This window comes from Cyprinodon variegatus, unplaced genomic scaffold (assembly GCF_000732505.1).
Source record: "Cyprinodon variegatus isolate N-32 unplaced genomic scaffold, C_variegatus-1.0 Scaffold5, whole genome shotgun sequence".
In the NCBI taxonomy this organism is placed as follows: Eukaryota; Metazoa; Chordata; class Actinopteri; order Cyprinodontiformes; family Cyprinodontidae; genus Cyprinodon; species Cyprinodon variegatus.
This window is the reverse complement of record NW_015150458.1, coordinates 907,113-927,437: the sequence shown is the minus strand read 5'-3', so window position 1 is coordinate 927,437 and position 20,325 is coordinate 907,113. Positions and strand designations below refer to the sequence as shown.

Below are 20,325 nucleotides of genomic sequence, written 5' to 3'. Positions count from 1 at the left end.
TATATTAAGAACAATCCTTTGACTGCAATAATGCTTGACAGATTAAAGGCCAATCTATGCTTCTGACACATAGCCTCTGCAACCCTCAAATCCATCTCTGTGACGGTTCTGCAACCTAAAAAAAATCCTGACTACGCGTCGGACGGTCGCAAACCCGCGCAGACCTCAGGCGGAAGTATGCAGACAAAACGCAGCTGTGATTTGTCATTGGTATGCCTTTCCTGCTGTCTGCGTGGTCGTCCTTCTCGATTCGGTGCCAGGGCGCACCATTTTTAAAATCTACAATGCACAACCACCGCGTCCTCTTTTGTCTTTTTGCCAACTCCATTAACAGAACCTGTTCCTCTTCAATGCCTAGCAACTCTAGATTAATCTCCATGACGGTGATATCTTGCAGATGCTCCATTGTTGTTTTGGAAGATAAACACTCACGCCGGCGCCGCCAGCGTTCTCGTGACCATTCACCAAAGTTCTTGCGAGTTCTCGAATAGGCTACCCCTTGCACTTTGGCGGGAAACTGCTGTGCGTCCCTAGAAATTCCAGACTGACGGTGCAGAAGCATACCAACAAAACTGGTTCGCGACCAGAACCAAACGACATTTGATGTGTGCGGTTGCAGAAGTATAATCTGCCCTTTATCAGTTCTGAGTACAAAACACCTTTAGGAAGATTGTGACAGTCTCTCTGTGAATGTCTGTGGCAAAGCATCATTACAGCATGTTGGTTTATGCAACCACCACCATGCTTTAAGATCGGATGGCATGTTTGGGGGTAAGTTTCATGGCACAAGACCAAGCACTGAAGATATAAAAAAAACAAAAGAAAATGCAAAGCAAGGTTTATTTTTCACCTGAAAACCAATAACAGAAATGTCAAAAGATAATCAGGTTATTAATACAAATGTCTGAGTTTTACATGAGCTTTGTTCCTTCTTTGGTCTTTCTTGCACTTTAACTCTCTTCTTTTCCTCTGTTTTGACCCTTTTAGGCTGTTTTGCTGTATATGCAGTGACAGCGAGTGGAGGTATCACAACCTTCCCTTCGTTGGCCGCCAGGCTTCTGTATACAAGAAGTGCCCTGCACCTATTTGGAGAAAACTGTCATCGTTGGAAAACTCTTAGTGGTTAATTGGAAACGTGCAATCAATGCGGTATTTATTTTAGCAAAATTATCTCCTCTGCCACATAATATACCATGTAAAATGCATTTTTTCTTAGAGGGGTTAAAATAAAACCAGGCACAGCGCCTTTAAGCAAGGCTTTATACCTGTTGGATGTTAAGGGTATAGTGGAGGGTGTTCTTTTTCCGGGTGGATCATCAAAATAATTGGTCCGCCTACTTGTCAATCATGCTGGTGATATGTTTACGTAAGGCCTTCCTATGTGCTCGCCCTCATTTTCAGTTAAAGGTGGTGAGTTTGACATAGTGGAAAAATTGCAAATCTTCAAAAAGTTTTCGGTGAAACTTTCTCCAGCAGAGAGAGAAACATTCGTCAGAGACACTGTTTGCCACAATCTTTCTACGTGTTTTTTGTACTCAGAACTGTTAAATTTTGTCAAGCATTATTGGAGTCAAAGGATTGTTCTTAATTTGACACTGAAGATCTAGCCAAGACCCTACAAAAAATGGAAAATCTTAATAAGCGTTCCCTTTTGGGAGCGGGTACAAGGTTGTGCATGTGCATTTTTTTTTTATTGGAGAGGGCGGGGCTTTTCAAAAATTTGCCAAAATCCTCCATTATACCTTTAGGCTGGTGTAGAGTAACTTTCTATTGCACAGCTGCATCTTTAACTATTCTATAAGTGTTATTATAGTCAATAATTGGCTAATGAAGTGGTACTGCTGTAGGAAGATGCTGCTTTAATTAGAACAATTTGAGGAAACATCTTTATAATCCTAGAATTGGAAAGAAAAAAAAACATTGGGTAAGGGGTAACGGACAGCGAGGCTCAAAATTACTCCTGTAAGGGACTTTGGGAGTCTAAGCTGAACACAACACTCTCTGAGTAGATGTGGTCTGAATTAAGCACAATAAAACACTGTGCTGTGTGGCACAGCTGATACTAACTGCAGTCTAGGTGATCATGTGTCTTTGTGACACCACATGTACAAGGTTTGGTCTCCGTTAATTTATTTACAAAATGTTGTGTTCTTTAGAAATATGTAATCGACATTAGTTTTTTCACAGTCTGCTTAATCCACACTGGTCTCACTGGTTTCATACTTCAGTGGTATGATTTATCGTGGCTTTATTTTTCAAGACTTTATTGTATTTGTTAAAAAGGTTCAAAGAGGGCTTAGAAAATTAAATCTTAAGAGGCACTAATAGATTTTATGTCTGTGTGTTTTCCTCTCGTTTTATGCAGCATATAAACTCTCAGTTTCTCCCAGTTTATACAGTGAATAATAATCCACAATTAGTCTTTATTTAACCTCTATTTTTCTTGATTGGTTTTATAAGCGTTTTTACATTTTTTTTTATTGCAAAATGAATTCTGCTATTTTCAAAATTCAAAAGCTCTACGTTGCCTTTTCTTGATTTTCCTCAGACAGGTGCAGGTTCCCAGACGTCTGTGTTATGGTGTAGAGACCTGTCGTGTAACTGTGAAATAATGCTTCCCATGTGGCAATAAAAAATTAGCACATACTACACATTGAAGTTATGAGTACAACCAGGCCATGTGGCAGTGCATACACAGAATATAGTGCACTGGTAGCATAATGTGAAATCAGATCTACTTGTGATTATCTATCTTAGCAGTTGCGAATGTGATGGGAGAATACAGTTTTTTGTCTAATTTTGTATCTTTCGTCTTGGTTGTGTTTTCAGTCATAGCTACCAGTTTTTGTTTCAATTTCTGTCATGATATTCTTTATTTGTATGTTCCTAGAGACATGCCTATACAAGATTTAATTAAACTACCTTCAAAAAAGAAGCAAAAAGAACACAAGTGTGCTCTGAGAAAAGTTTTTTTTATATTTCTGTCTGTGTAATACAAATTTCTGGTATCATTCCTATTTTTTCCTAGAAGTTCAGCTTTGGAGTAATTGGCTTTTGTTTATTTGTATATGTGGATTTATTTTGAATGCCACTGACATCTGATGTTGATTACATGTAAATAAATGTAAATAAAAATGTAGCATATCAGCTGTAAGTAATTTGGAAGAAAAAAAACCCCAAAGGAAAACATGAGCATCATCAGCATGTCTGAAATGTTTTTGAAATCTGAGCCATAAACTGTGAATCTTTTACTTGAATATCTTTTCAAAAATATTAATAATGTTTGTATTTGTTTGCTTTGTATTCAATCTTTGTATGATTGTTTTTTTCCCCCCAAGAACTCTTCTCCACTCTGTAATCTCAACGAGTCAGGAGACTCCTTTAGGGGGATAACATATAGGGAAACTCTCATGTGATCCAATAACACACAGTATTGAGGTCTGACAATGCATGTTAGTATTGCAAAAATAGAGTGAAGGTTCATTATTATGGTTTTGCAAACAGAGAAAGAATTAAAGAAAAGTTTCAACTTCATGTTTTCTACTTCTTTTTGAGATATTTCTCAGAATTTTCAGCAGGCATAGTGGTGCATAAATACTAGGTTGTTGTGATTAAAAAGAAGGAAAAAAAACCTTTTCAGTTAATGCTATGGCATGGAGAATGCACAATTTTCTATAGGGTGGATAGGTTCCAAAGATGGTGATGGTCTACACTGAACTAGGAAATATACTATCTAATGAAAGTGGAGTTAATTATATTAATTTAGATAGATGTGTAAGCAACGTTGTGCTTAACAAATGTCGGACCATATCAGGAAACTAGGGATTTTTTTTTTTCAAAAAGCTAAAATTTGAGAATTAATATAGGTAGATAATAAATAATAATGATGGTAATAAATATATAAATAACAATAAAGGAGAAACATATTTAACGCACTTTAAACATTTTAAATGCGAAGCAACTTTACAGCTCATTTTGCTTTCTTATAAATTTAATTATTCTAGATATGATTGTCATTGTTTTTTTTATATTTTTATTATTCTGTAAATGAGCTCTCTTGACAGCTTCTAACCGGAAAATGAAAAATCCTCAGTATTACTGGGGGGCTGGCAGAGGGTGGAGGTTGTCTTTGGGGTGTCTGAGCGGGTCCCATGAATCGGGGATGGCGCTGTGTTCAGTGTTAGTGAGTTTGGAGCCAAAGTTTCGCAGCGCAGGCAAGAAAGTTTTGCTGGATACGAGCAGAGATCTTAACTTCTGTCATGTGGACCTCCAGGACAAACATGTGGACCACAGACCCAAGATAACAAGGAGTTGCGTGGCTGTTTTGAAGGATATTTTCCTTGTTGTTGAGATGGAAAGAACGCTTAACGGGACTGCTGGCTTCGCTGCGCACCGCTTGTTCCAATGGACTGCTGTGGCTCTTATCACTTTGTAAGTTGGACAGAAACTCATTGCACGCCCGCAGACACGTTTGCAACACGAGTATGACTTAACTTGTTAACGCTTTGCTATGTAGCCTAGCCTCGGGTGTTTAAAAAACAATGAACTCTCCCAGTAACCAGGAGCTGGCACTCTTATCTCGAAAACACCGGCTCATGGCTGCAGCGATGCCCGCTGAGGACGGCGCGTTGCCCCGCAGCGCCTCCAGGGCTGATCGGAACGGATTCGGGGGTCTTGTTCACTGTTTTATCTGCGGGAGCGGCGTCACGCCCGGGAAAGAACTACGGCTGCAAGTGACATATCAGAAAGAGAGGTTGCCCTTTTTCCCGTTTCTCCAAAATCAGGAGCCAGCTCCGGGTGCGTGCGAGCTGAGCGCGGATGGCTGCGCGCTGGTGTGCGCGGTGTGCCACTGCTTCCTGGCTGAGCAGTGGAACTCCTTCGAGCGGAGCAGGACGCCCATCGAGAAGCGCATGTACTGGCTGAAAAGACCCTACCAGTGCGACTCCAGGCGGGTCCCTCAGGAGTGGAACATCTCCTACGACCTGGAAAGGAGAATCAGCCATAACTACGACGGGGGCGCAGAGTCTGATTTCTCATCTTTTTCTGAAAACGAGAACATTTCAGATCAAGAGATGGATCTGGTTGACAGGGTGGGCAGGGAAAAATGTCTGAGAGCGCCTGCTAAAGCCCTGAAAGACAGTAGCAGGAAAAACAATGTGATCAGTATCAAAAACAGCCCGGATTCACAGCATTCAGTGCGCTGTGCGGCGGGTGTTTATGACGCGCATGAATCATCTAAAGCTGATGGTGTGCAGGCGGCACGGCGCGGGGCTAAAATGATGAATAATGTCTGTCAGTCAGCAGAGTCCCAGGAGAGGCTCCCTCCGCGGTGTTATGGCAATCCTCTAACTGACACACCTGTGCAGGACAACGGCGTGATTATGCGCAACAGGCGCTCGCTGAAGGAGGAGAATGTGAAACATGTGGAGCAGCGTCAGACCCAGCGTGTCACCGACAGCAGCTGCGCTCCATTCAGACATCCAGCTCTGCTGCTACGAGGGAGAGCCGAAAACAACTCCCACCCTGCGCTGTCTCCTGTCCTCTCTAAATGCACCTTAGGGAGGGAGAACAGCTCCGAAAACTCAGAGGGAGACGAGATAAACATCACAAGTGATGATGAGCGGGACATCTGTGGTCCAAAGGCTGGACCAGCAGCTCTGCAAAGAGCTGTCACTGATCTGTCTTCCAAGAGGAGCTCCCATCATGCTGCAAACTCTTGCCCAGAGGAGCCAGTGTGTTATATATGTGGTGCCGGGCTCAGACAAGGTGCCAGTTTCAAAATTAGTGTTCAAAAACAGGAGTCAGCCCGAGGAGAGCCGTTCTTTCCCTTCCTTTGGCTTCACTCAGCTCCCCTGGGTGCAGTGCCCATCAGCACCTCAGGTACAACTATTGTTTGTGGCAGCTGCCACACCTCCCTCATGCAGCAGTGGGAAAGCTTTCAGCTGGCTGATGTGCCTGTTCTCCAACGCCTATACGTAGTCCCCCTGAATCAAAAGTCCAGCACCCTTCATCCATCCCAACATAAAGCACTAGACAGAAAAACTCCAGGTTCCCTTGAGGTCACACCTGAACCTAGGTCGTCTCATGAAGCCTGCTTCCTTTGTGGCCAGGAGGGTAGAGGAGATTTGAGAGTAGTATATGCACAAACTGGTGTAGGAAAATCCCGAGCCGTGATGTACTTTCCCTTTATCAACTTATTGCCTTGCCCACCTAATGCTCAAGTAATGAGGAACGGTTGTGTCCACTGCTGCGCACAATGTCACTCTATTCTGCTGGATATCTGGAACGCATATCGACTAAGCCTCAGCGAAGACCTCATCACATCTGTTAGCTCATTTCTTGTTCGGTACCATTCCTCCTTGTCTTCTGATGGGCCCGGACCAGCCCCCTCTCAGGTTGAGGGGGGCTCTCACCATGGCAGCTCCTTGTCAGCGTGTTACCTGTGTGGAGCGGAACTGAGTGCAGGTGCAGAATACCAGCTGCATGTCAACCCACCCAGCCGTTTTGGGGAGAGGGAGCCTTTCTTCCCTTTTCTAACAGTTTACCCACCTGCACCAGGTGCTAAACCAGTGGATGCCACAGGCCTTGTGTCGGCCTGTAAACTTTGCTTCCATGACCTGCACTCTCAGTGGGCACAACATGAGAGCAAGGCCTTGGAGTCCTCCAGCCCAGCTGCTTCTTTGTTACCTGGCACTAACCCTCAGTCAACGAGCTCCCAGTGGGCCCGTCAGTACAGCTGTGAGGCCTTTGTGTGCTTCTTCTGCAGGCAGGAGCAGCGCAGGCAAGGCAGGCTGTGCGCCGTCAATGTGGCCAGGCTACCTGTGTTTTTGTATGCACCTCGCAGCCCTCGCACACTTCTGGTGGATGATGGAAGGAGGCTGGTGATAGGCTCGTGCGTAGATTGCAAAGCAGTGGTGCAAGTGGGACAGAGTATGCAACAGGATGTAGCCATGCCAGCACGTGGAGCCTCAGCTGGAGAAAGAACGGATAATGAATTAGGTTCCCCAAAGCCTAGAAACAAGGTAAGAAAAAAGGAAATTTGTTCTCTGGGTTGTTTTCTCCATTATCTGCAATAATTATGGATAAAAGCATCAGGGTAATCTTAAAACTAACCACTGGTCTGTCGAACATTTTATTATGCTTCAGACGAGAGAATAAATCTGATATATGCTTCTATGGCTGACTGAAAATAAAAGAAAAGGAATGGGAAATACTTTTAATCAGAGTTCACTTCTATAAACAAAAGTGGAAAACTCTGGTGACCCTGAGGCCAACACCAGTGCAGTGTTTGTGTGCATGTGTTTATTTGAACAAGCATGACTGAGTAGGTGTCACCTGGTGCTGAAGAGTTTGTTTGAGTTTCAGTACACTGAGATGCATTTTCAAAGAATTCGGGTTTAACCTAGCTTTTATTATATTTATTTTAACTGCATCATTGACAGACTTCTCCCCAAGGAGAAGGGATGAGAGAATAGCCCTGGATTTGCACCGTGTCCGCATTGTGTGTATCAAAGGAAGTTGTGGTGCAATTTGGCAGCAATTCATGTTTGACAAAAGGCCGTTACACTTCAGGAGTTGTGCAGGAAATGTAGCATTTTTCCTTGCTTTTTTTAACAACAGAAATGACAAACTACAATATTTTTGGTTGGGCTATAAACAACCTTTTTATAAGTGGTCCAGATGGGCCGGCTCACTACATCTACTCATTTCCTCTGAGGTTAGATCATTTATTCACTTGCTTTTTTTTTTCTTTCCACATTTGTAACATATCCCTTAAAGATATACAAATAAAAGGTCATAACAAATTCCTTATATCTGCAGATGATGATGTACTAAGCTGTGGGTCTTTGTAGAGCACACCTTCTGGGCAATCACGAATGGCTAATGTGCAAATGAAGGGTTGAGCGGTGTTTAGACAGCCAGCTGTTCCTAGGAACAGATCTCTCATGCAAACAAACACTGACTGTCCGGCCACACTAAACACATGAAGAACATCTGTGGATGCCATTCACACTGAGCAGCCCCCTCCTTCACAGTCTCTGCTGTTTGGAGCCATTCACTTAATTCTCCCTCTGCTCTTGAAGTACTTCTTGGACTAGATGTTACTTTTATTATCTCCCATATTTAGCCTTTATTGTCAATTATCCCTTGCCTCTTTATCTTTTTGTGAAGATCATGCAACTGGTTATTGATTCTGCAACAGATCATAATAGTAGCTGGTGTTGGGTGGAGGAGTTTAAGGTTGTCACTTTGGACATTTTTGGCCTGTGTAAGTAAGTGACCTCATAACTAAAAAAGGGAACCAATGGTGTTAGCAAGAGGTGCTATAAAATAGCTGCAGGGCAACAGGTGCTTCTTACTTTGGTGCCATGCTTTAAGCTGGAGAAGGTCTGTCATCGCTTGGGTTTGAGCTGTCAGTAGGGAGTTCCCATCTGTTTCCTTTTAGTGTCAAATCCAGTCTTCATTTTAATTCTGTTGAGTTAATGTTGAAAGCAGATCAGCGCAATATCAAACTGCAACAGATATACATTTTAAACGTAGTTTTATAACAAGAATGAATTTATTTCTAAGTTTGGAAACGATGAGTGTATTGGATAAAACAAATCAAGCTGTGATTAAGGCTTACCCTTAGTGTTATCGAGCATCACACAAGAACAATTCCTTCTTAAGCCGGGTATACACTGTGCGATTTTTTTTAAATCATTGCACGCAGCTACAGCTCACACTACAACGAAACTGCAGGGTTTCATCGTCCAGTGTGAGTTCACAGCTCAAGATGTATGTTCTCACACTGTGCAGCACGCCGCTCTGATGCTATCTACCTGCTCACACTGTACGTCTAAAAACCATGTCGGACTGAGCTCCGCAGTGAGGTGGCGCTACTCGGACTTGTCTATCCGGAAGCCAAACCAGTAGAATAGGAATATGAAGCTCACTAGAGGGAAACGTGCTGCCTTGACAATTTGTGCAATTTTGTGCTGAAAGCCCTATGAAGAAAAAGCGGTGACGTATTTGGACAAAGACATGGCTGAGCAAACGTAGCTACTATGGTTTATCAATTTTGCAGAAAGAACTTCATTTCACCCGCACCCCCGCCATGCTTCTGTGTTTTCATCTAAGAGGAAGAAGAAGAATCCTTGTTTGCGCATGCCCACTGAGCAATTTGCCCACGACAGTGGACTGAAAATAAAATATGTTTGATTTTCTCCCGACCTCACAATTCCTGATTGGGAGGTGGTCGTGAGACGCTGATCGCCCCTCTTTACCCCCTATATGCACAAGCAGGCTGAAAGTCAGGCCGATCAAAAATTCTCCTAGGACTTTAAAGTCACCCCTGAAAGGGCAAAAAAAATTGCACAATGTATGCCCGGCTTTAAAATTTTCTCTCAGGTATGAAGCGCTCCAGACTTGACGCAGGAGTCTTGCGCAATCAGTTAGACATTATCCAAACCTAGTTTTTTCACTAAGATACTACATTCGTTTTCTCCTTAGACACAATTGTCTATTTTATTAGTGTTGGTCACATCCAGGGGCCACTGGTTTAATTTATTTTTGTTATTTCGCCAAAAGAAAGAACAGTCAGAGATCAAGCTACTCTTGAAATAACATCTGAACGGAAAATTGATATTCAGCAATACTCGGCAAACTTATTAAAATTAATATATATACTTATTTGATGTAAAAATATCATTGTTTATACGTGGATGACACAAAGAGGAACAGGAATGATTTGAAGGATTTTCTGGGGGGGAAATTGTATTCTTGGGGAAAATGTATAAGCTTAGGGGAAATATTCAGAAAATCTGCATTTGTGTTGAAAGTATTTGGCAAGAACAATCAGATTTATGATCCTAAAATTACATTTTGAAAGATTTACTGACATTTAAACATTTCAGTATTATCTGACTTAGTTATGTGTTCAACTTTCATCCAATAGTTAAACCCAGCGGTATGTTCAGCACAACAAGCCCAGAATCAGGCTGTCTGTGTGTTTGTCTACCTGCCTGTTTTTTCAGTTAAACACTGAAAACAGCAACAACTGGATACTTACCGTATATGTTTGTATTAATATGTAGCATAGACTGAAATATAAATCTAAACATAACAATTGTAAAATAAATTTAGATTTAAATATATGTTAAGGTAATCATTACTTAAAACATTATAATGGACCTGTCCACTTCAGTTTTAAAGTAAAATTATGTTAAAGCAAAACTGCTTTAACAGGCAACAACTGTTCCTCCAAACTCCTAGAGCTTGATAAAAGAGGAATTACTTAAAACAAACTGTTTGCCTTCTTTCTGTTTCTTCATTCACTTAATTGCAATTTTCTACTTGTACCCTGTTGATCTCACAAATCTCACCTCACAGTATTTATATATAAATATACAATATAAGAAGATTTATTAACTGTTTGCATTCATCTGTACTGCCACAAACGTTTTGTTCTTTCAGGTTTAATTTTTAGATTTTATCAATTTTCTCTGGTATAGTTGTTCTTGATTGTTGTGATTCTGCATAGACTATTACTTTTCAGAAGATTGATAATATGTATTACTCATTTTGTATCGGTCATATTTCAGTCTGGTTGCAAGCTTGTTGGTGTTTATAGTTTTAGTAGTTTTTCTTTTCCAGTTTGGCTTTTATTCAATCGTTGTAAGTTTTATTTATAACTTAGTGGTTGCCAAAGGGCTTAGTTCCTTTTTATCTCTTCATAACAATGTTTCCATTCTAGTTCTTTCTCTTTTCATGCAGACGATGGCTTATGTGATAAAGGTTTCCAATCTCTAAGACCCTGTTTATTACCAGTGCCAGAGACTCCTGATATATTCTTTCTGTGGCTGTTTAGTGACCCTCTGTTTTTTTCTTTCCTTTAGCAGATGTTGCTTTGCTTAAAATTTTCATTTTGACCTTTCCCTTTTTACAAAAGGCAGATCTTACCTGCAAAACAATTATCTGTAGGAAATAAAAAAATTGGTTTATTGGACACTAAATTGCTTTTTCTGAGGCAGGGCAGATTAATATATAGATTTTCAGAAAATATATAGAGTAACAACAAGATTTTCAAAAAAGATGACTATATCATTTATATTGAGATTGTCTAGGTTGTGTTATAATTATCCTTCAGTCCTGCTGATTCCTCGCTTTGTTTCAAAGGGGTTGTTTTGTTATTTAATGAAAGAAAAAAAAATGCTTGGTTACCCATGTGTGTCCTCCGTATCACCTTGTGATGGACTGGTCTGGTAACTTATGTGAAGTTTGCATCTCTTCAAATAACAGTGGTGTGTTTATCCTATTGAAAATCACTGGTGCAGATTTCTATACCTGGCAAGAGAATCACACTTAGTGGAGGCGTCAAAATGGTACATGAGAGAGACAGTATAGAGGTAATTTACCTTCATAAAAACATACATTATTATTTACTTGCACTTTTATGAATTTCTTCAGATAAATGTAAAACTGCTGCAGGATTGCTTGTTACTTTCACCGTTGATTACTTGGCTCTGACAGTACTTTTCATCTTAGGATCGATAGTAAACAGAAGGTTCATAAAGATTACCTGTGATATAAAAAGCATAAGGCGGGGAGTTTTTACGAAACTAACTAATAAATTCAGTGCCCACAAATACCACTTGAGGAGTTATCGATAGAGTTTTTATGCCTAAAGGTTTTTATCTTAAATAAAAAATATAGATATTTTTTGGTGCAGTTTTGGTTAATCCCTGCTCTGAGAAGGTTGTTCTTTCAACAAATGTTAGTCTGTTTACTTCAGTCAATGTGTGTCATTACAAAAATACATCCTACATTCTTAAAATCATACTGCCGGTTGTGTTCACTTAGAAATTCAGCATCAGCAGGTGTTGATTTATTCCTTTTATTTTTTTGAAAATAGCCTGCAACAGATTTGCATGTTAAAAGATATATACAGTATGAAATATATTTTCGTTAAAAATTAAGATATTATTCTTAAATCTTCATATAGTAAGGTGACCTAAGAATAGACTATACAGGATTTTAATTCTGGCTGCGCGCTGGTAAATTTTGAAGCACTGCTGCCTTGCAGCAAAGAGGTTCTGGGTTCAATCCCCGGCTCGGGTTCTTTCTGCGTGTAGTTCACATGTTCTCCCTGTACATGCGACCTGCCTGGGTAGGCCGACCCATATACTGCCAAATATAGGCACCGGCGCCACTGCAACCCTGGCAGAAAAAGCGGGAGAAGATGGATGAATTTTAATTCTTGTAACACAACAATACTTTGCTTTAAGTAGAATAGCTTGGATGTGCTTAAAAAGGACATGTATATGCCAGTTTTCAGAAACCTGAGAGTTGATTCTGTTGTGGGAACATTTTTATGGGAACATCACTTCTTTCATTCCTAGCCAATTATTACACTGACTTTCTTGTCAACGTCATGGATTAATTTTGTATCTTTGGCTTCTTTTTTCTTTCTTTTTTTTTTTTTTTTTACTTATTTTTACTTAAACACAGTGGTATGATAAGTATATTATTCAGATATTTTTTTTTTCATGTTTGCTTATTGTATTTGATTGGGATTGACTTCACTATTCAGCCTCCAACATTTTGAAGTATTTTTCCAGATACAAGATAACATGTAGATATCCTGATGATCTTGTTACCATTCAAGATTTGTTATACATAAGCAGAAGTAAAAATATACATATACAGTGAATTTAGATGTTTAGAGTAAGAGAGAAACTGCCAGGAAGAGTTATAAGAAGAAGAAAGGAGTAGGAGGAAAGTAAAGGGTCTGTGGGGGTGAAAGGATTCAAAGTGTGTTTCATGAAAACCATTTACGGTATATCACATGCAGCATGTAAAGTTGCTGTAGCTGTGCTGCTCTGTCAGTAGCGTGGTATGACAGCGTGTTTCAGTGGGATTTGAGGGGTTTTATGTGAAAGATGGTAGAGGTTGGTTTTGATTAGCTCTCAGAGACTAAATCACTCTCTTCCCGCTAATGTGACTAAGGGCTTCATTCTTGCCCACATATCAATGGAAAGATCAAATCGTTCATAGAGAAAATGAGACAAAGTTGCGCCAGCATTTCTTATCTCTTCTTTAATGTCTTAGACCTGTGGTGTAGCCACATCCTGTACAAGGTTACCTGTGATAGCACAGATCACTGTATTACATAAAGTTCATTACACTGCAGTAGCTGAAACCTTTTTATTCCTGTTGTGGTGTTTCGGGCATGTCATATAGCTATTGATTACTTGGACAATTTGCCCTAAAAAGAAGATGTGTGTCTGACTATAAACTCTGGATTCGAACCAACATTAATGTAGGCAGCCATCTGCATGCTGGTGCGGTATGTTTATGTATCTGTGGGTGGCCAAGGCCCAGGGGGTTAAAAGAGGTTAAAAGGAATGGACACTCACCAGCAGAGCCCAGCAAAGTCCCCACTGCCGCCAACCAGCCCAACAAACCCCTGGGATGTTGCAGAGGTGTGTCAGGCTGGTTGTTGGCAGACATTGCTTCTTAACCATGCATTAAAGTGGAGGATGTTCTTTTTTTTCGGGCTGTATGACAAAACTGCTTTCTTTTCTTTTCAAGACAAGTCTAAAATTTTTAATAAATAACATTTAGAACAAGAATTGGCCCTAGCACTGTTCCCTGTGGCATTCCACCAGTAACCCTGGAGCTTAATGACGATTTACTATTTACATGAGAAATCTGAAATCTGTCAGCCTATTGCTGTCCTCCTTAAGTCCTACAAAATATTTAACAGTTTCTAAACGAATATTGCGATCGATTGATTAAAAAAAGCGCTGAGATCTCACAGGACAAGTATAGATACAAATCAATTTGCTGAGAACAGGAGAATATTATTAGTGACTTTCAGCAGAGCTGTTTCATTGCTACTTTCAGACCACAAGCACTGGAAGCAGCAAAAAAACTTCTGCTGCTTCATTTTTAATGCTTTTCCACATTAAGAGAGCGGCTTTGCTATATTTGCTGTTACAAGTGGGTAAAAAGTAGTTTTAATATGTTTTTACAGTACTGTAAGTGAAAAAGTCCACATGAAAACTTAATCTGTGCAGTCAGTTCATCAAGATTACAACTATTATTTCGCTGTCGAAACCGCTCCGACCCCCGTACACTGGTGGTGCTCTGTCCCTGGTAATCCCGTTTAACGGCAGCCTCTGGCCTGGTCACCTCTTCACGGTTTTACGCTACTGTTGGCGGCGGCTGGAAGGTGTTTTTCATGTACGTAATCCAAACTGCAGGCTCCAGAATAATAAAATCCAACATATTTTTTCAGCAGGTTTCGACATTTTAAGTTAATTTAGCCGTTGATAAACTTTTTCAGAGGAGTGATCTTAGTGATCTGCATCAGCAGTGCTGTGTCTGTCTCCCTGCCAGCTCCCAGATCAGCCTCTCTGATTGGTTGATGTGGCGCTTATTGCAGCAAAAGTTATTTTTTTCCAACTCGAGCAGCTGCTTCTGAAGCGCTTCACGCGTTTAGTGAACGATGGACTGAACCGATCAGTTTTGAAGTAATGAAGGTGCTCTCCTTCACGTTAATTTCTTCAGTCAGTTTTTAAGTAATAATGTGAATGAGAGTAACGTTAATTCTGAGAATAATAAGCGACACACACAGCTCACGTTTGCTCAATTTTCATTGGATAACGTCAGGTTTTACGGCATTTATTATGGCAAACAGCATGACAGACCAACATGTCTACTGCTAGTACTGGTCTGCGCATTTCAGACTCATCTGCTGGTATTTCTGATGCCAGTTTTGCAGAGCGTTTGGCAGAGTTTGATCAATTAACAAAGGAAGAATCATACAGAAAAAAACTTGTTTTTTTGCAAAATGTGCCCACCGGGACTTAACAAATCTGTACGGCAGCCACATCCACAGCTTTTGTTATTTGACAATTTTCTAATGCATTTTTTGTAATCGTCTTTTAGATGCTTGGTGTTGACAGAATATCTACCTTTAGATAGAAAACAATTACCTCAAACAGATGCAACAGTGAACTGGATTGTACAGTGCCTGGGAAAAGTTTTTAAAACAAGCCCTTGAACTTTTTCTCTTTTGTCATGGAAAGCCACAAATCTCACTTTTTATCAGATGTCTGAAATAGACCAACACAAAGTAATGCATAAGTGGAAAGTGGAAAAAAAATTACAGAGTTATAAAATACAAACATACAAAGTGTTAAGTGGGTTGGAACACTATCAGAACATTATTAACCTGAATAAATCATATGCCCCACAAAGAAGGAATCTGATTCCAATTTTAAGTTGGTGGTTGGATAGAATTTGTTAAATAAAGTGCAAGACTTAAAGGAAAAGTCTGGTCATATTCAGAATTAAAATTTTGTGAAAGTACTTTAAATATGAAATTATAACATACTGTTCAATAAATGCTAAATAAATGTTTTTCATTAAGAGTAATTTAATTTTATTGTGCTTTACTTGGGACATCCATGTTTGTCAAAGAACACTACTGCCACCTAACGGTTTGTGATGTCACGGTGCGGTATCGGCTGTTGAACAGTGCTGTATCTGGTGTTTGTCACAACACGGTAATATCCAAGTCATCTTGAAAACATTCTTCCTTGAAATGTTGGCTACAAATTACATGTTTTTTCTCTGTCCAGAGGTTCAATGGCAAGTCCTCCCTCTTCAAGTTGGCAATCCAAAGAAGAACCCGAATCGGAAAAGTGAAATAACATTTTTTTTTTATTCACTTTTACCTAATGTATTACAACATCCAACTACCATGCACATGGGCATTGTCACTTTAGGTATAGCTCTAATGAATTTCAATGGTGACGTCTTTTCGAAATCTTAAATAATTGTTGTTGATTGCAGATGTGTCTAGTAGTTTCCACTGATTTTGCTGGTAAAGTGACGAGAATGGCGCTAGACTTACTGTCACGTGAGGTGTTACTATGTTTGGGCAAAAATGGCTGGTCCGGGACTCGGTGATCGTGACAAAAATTATTTTTATTTTTTTTACCAATTAACGCTAAATTGATTAAATCACCGCAAACATATTAGTTTTAGGTATAGATAATGATCCATTGATCATTCTTTGGTGACCGGACTTTTCCTTTAAAAGAAACTGTTTAAGATGAACACTACTTCAGGCTCAGGTAGATCTCCACTTTCAAATAGGAGAGCAATCCTAAACATGCATCCAGAGATAAAATGGGATAGTAGAATGAAAGCATATTCTTATTGGATGTTAGTATGGCCTCATCAAAATTTAAAACAATATTACCTTGTGAATTATTGGAACAACCTCAGATGTCTCCTCCACGTTATTTAACTGCATATTTCCTCCATGTAATGAGCAGTGTGTTGGTATCATAGCATAGTTATGCTGTTAAACCTTTATCTGTACTATTCGGTACATTTGCTCCACTGTCATAATGATAACTTCACTGTGGTAATCATAGAGCACCAAGGGTAAGCCAACAGCTCAACCTTCCCCCTGCTCGCTGCCATCTAGTCCTCACACAAGCTTTACACACTGTTGTGTAAATGCATACATTTACAAACTTTGCGTACATAAAAACAATGTATTCTCCACCATAATTTTGGTTGAGAAGAGCGGCACACGTGTATCGTGGTGCATGGTTTTGTAGACGCATGTCTGCCAGGTGGTTAAAGCACGGACAGGTGTTTGCTCTCACAATGCAGCTGCATTTGCTGCAGCTGTAGCTACATGCTCTTTGCGTATGTGTGGCTCTGCACCTGGACTCAAACACAGAGTGTAGACCTACAGTAGCTAACAGCAGGCCCATTTCCTTAACCAAGCATTTAACATGTAATTTCTGCGCTTGGCTTCATTTCTCATTGCGATGAAATACCTCTAATTTGTCATGCTTTCTAGACTTTCCAAAGTGCTGCTGTAGTTTGTCTTGAATGGGAGTTTTCACTCTCTACCTACTCCGCCATTATTTACTAATTTTTCACTCTGCTCTTGAGTGGTGCTCCTGCCCTCCCACTTGCCTCAGCCTGGTGTCAGGACAGCTGGAGTCCAAAGAGACTAAATATACAACAGAACCACCATCTCCCAACAGCCATTTGCTTGATCCCTACACCACTTTCTGTCCTCCAGCCAAAGAAGAGCAGAAGATGAGCATTGCTGGGGATCTTCTGGGAGCCTATGTTGGCAGAAGATGACGTTCCCTTTTTGGATTTCTTCCTCACCTTGTATCATCCCTAAGCATTGGCCTTGAACCCCTGCGCACCGCCCTCGTTACCCTCTTTGCCACCTGGTCTCTTGCATACTCAGCTTGTCCTGCCAGCCAAAGGACAGCTGGGAGGACTGAGACAGAGAGGCAGTTTAGTTTTTCATGGAGCCTCACATGATACAAGAGACTCTGATGACTCTGGAAGAATGCAGACTATATAGTTACTCTGACTCATTGAGCATTATGGGGGCTTTGCACTAATACACAGGGTATCCAGGTTGGAGTGATTAGTTCAGACTTTGAGGAGCTCCTACCAAGCTTTTTAACATTTGACTTTTATTAACATAAATCCCGTTTCCTCTGTATCACGCCCTCAATGACCAACCTTTTAATACAGTCATGCACAGTCAACCAGACTTTTGAAATAGTTTCCAGGAGAAACGAGAGACATGACCATGCTATGAGTCACAAATCAACTGATATAGTCCCTTTGCCACAGAGAGATACCAATCATTCCATTAGTCATAATCTATTCCATGCTTTTTTCCGTGCTATTCCTTTCAAGTTTGCCATCTGCACTGCTGACATGTTATTAATATAGATTTCAGAATGTCATTCACCGTGGCTGGTGATGTTTATGACTTATTGAAAGCAGGCCTAACAGAGTCCAAAGCTATGAGGCTGTTAAAGAAGTGGCCTGCCAGCTCTCCCGGTACCATTTCCCACACGGTCTGGGGTTGTGTACAGTATGGACCCATGTGTTAGTCATGGTTAATGTTCAGAGTGTTGCCTTGAGGCCACAGAAAGAAAAAGACAGGAGTGTGAAAAGATTCTAGGTTTGAACTGCCTCAACTGCCTCAACTTTCTACAAAATGTTTATTGCGATATAAGCTTAATGTAGAAGCATCAAATGGGTCTAGGAATGGTAGAAATTTGGAGCATAAAATGATTACGCTATTATGAGAGTCATCAGATACTGAGGGGTACTAGCTGTTTTTATATTTCCTTTTCCGGGGGGCTATAAAAATAGCACTTGGCTTAAACATAGGTGTCAGAGGTCTTCTGCTCTATCTCCCTTCTTTTCCCATTTTCTTCCATTCCCAGCTGTCACCTCTCTCCTTGTGCACCCCATCACACTTTTCTTCTCCTCTTTTCTCCTTTTCCCCCTTTTATCCCACTCTCCTCTCATCCTCCTACTCGTCTTCATCTCCCCCTGCGGTATTAGTGGGGCCACATGTTGCTGGCCTCTCCTGGTGGTGTTAGCCCCATGGCAGGCCCTGGCTCCAGGCAGACGCGTTGCTTGGAATAAGTGTGTGTGTGTTTGGATGAGATGTAGGACTGTAATGCGTTTCTGCATGCCTAACAGTGAGTGCGTGTGTGTGTGTATGTGTGAGGCCGGTAACACAGTAACCTGATAGTGGTGCGGCTGAGCAGTACACAGAGCGGAGCAGTGCTGTGATTTATCCCGCGGGCCCAGCAGATGGCTGCAACAGGAGTTTGTTTAAGTTTGCTTCAGAGCTGGGCAAGCAGCCAGGAGCATGGAGCAGGCTTGCCAGAAAAATGTTCACTGACTCTGGATGCCTAACCACACTACTCCCCCCTCTTCTTTCGCTCAGCCTCCCCCAAACCCTTCCACAACCCCCACAGTCCGGCACACTCATACACACATGCTCTTGCAGACTTTCTGTCGCTACTCTCCTTTTACCCCTCTCTAATTTCTCTTTCCTCCCATCTGCTCTACACACATGTCTCCATACATATGCACACTATCATTCACATGCACACAGTCTTTTTTTTTTTTTGCATCCTTCTTTTTTCTTTTGGCAACATCACTAGTGTAGACATGATCTCACACTTCAGGAGGGGGGCACTGAAGGCCGAGAACACGTTGGTTCTGCAGGGGTCCTGTGAGCACAACCATATGACCGGCACTTAGCCTCCCACACAAGATTAAAGATGGATCTCCTGAGCATAAACAGCAACAGAGTAGCACATGCACAGCCATCCACACATTTACCATGCACACACACAGCGGAGGACTCATAAAATAAGATCCAGTTGGATTTGGGTTTGCATGCTATGCCCTTTTTCTTCTCCAGCAGAGATGATTCAGGCTCTGTGTTCAAGAAGGTGATGACAGTACATGTCACATCATCTCATGTCCCCCATATGATACTCCCCCCTATCTCCCTTGTGTCCTTCATTTATCTTTTTCTTGTCTTCATATATCCATCTTGCAGAGTCAGAATCAAGCTGCAAAAGAGTTGAACTATATGGACTAAATCTATTGAAGCAGCAAAAATCGAAGACTTAAGACAGAAATATTGACTGTTTTTTGATCCAAGCAGCCTCCACAGGTTATTCCTCGCTCTCTTAAAATGTTTGACAGTCAAAACATAACAAGCTACCTTTAAAAAGAAAATAGCACAACAGTTAGCTGGACACAGGTTTGTGGTTGAAATAGGTTTTTGAGGATAATTGCTTCTGGTTTTTTTTGTTTTTTTCAGAAAACGAAAAATACTTTTCTGTTTTGAAACGGTTCTGGTCCTGTTTAACTCGAGAAAGAACATAATTGTTTACTGATAATGTTACCCCAGTGATCCAAATTATGGCCATGACACTCACCTGCCTGCTTTGCTCCCTCCTGTGTTGACTGATCTACTGCCCAGAGCTCCTCCCACTTTCCAATCATCTGCTCCTCACCAGTAGCCACCTGCTGCGGTGTCTGGGCTGTACCTGCAGGAAATGTCTCCTCCTCTCTCTTAGGTGCATGAGTGAACAAGCTTTGTCCTCTGGTGGGGCCAGGCACTCTGTTAGCCATCAGCTGTAGTGTGTTTCGAACATTTTTTTTCATAAAACCTCTTATCAAGTGTTTTTCTGAGTACTGGTTTTACAATTTTTTTTTTAAGTTTCCCTAATCCTAGAGAGACAAACCACCAAATAAAAAATTCAAACTTATTGGGGTCATAGTTCAGATGGCCTTAGAGATCACATGGATGATGTGGGTCATAATATAATGTAAAACAGGTAAACTGTGATTAAAAATAAAAAAATAAAAAATATGGATGGATGGATGGATGGATGGATGGATGGATGGATGGATGGATGGATGGATGGATGGATGGATGGATGGATGGATGGATGGATGGAT

General features: G+C 40.9%; 1 protein-coding gene across 2 annotated transcripts in view; it reads left to right on the top strand.

Moving 5' to 3' along the window:
- Positions 1 to 4,153: 4,153 nt before the first annotated feature.
- The window catches only part of gse1 (Gse1 coiled-coil protein), a 199,624-nt gene continuing 183,452 nt past the window's right edge, over positions 4,154 to 20,325 (top strand). The window contains exon 1 of one of the 2 annotated variants that reach the window (XM_015374059.1): positions 4,154 to 7,022. In XM_015374059.1, coding sequence (XP_015229545.1) covers positions 4,542 to 7,022 — 2,481 coding nt within the window. In that variant the 5' untranslated portion in view covers positions 4,154 to 4,541. The remainder of the gene's footprint in view (positions 7,023 to 20,325) is intronic. The other variant, XM_015374049.1, reaches the window with a different exon arrangement.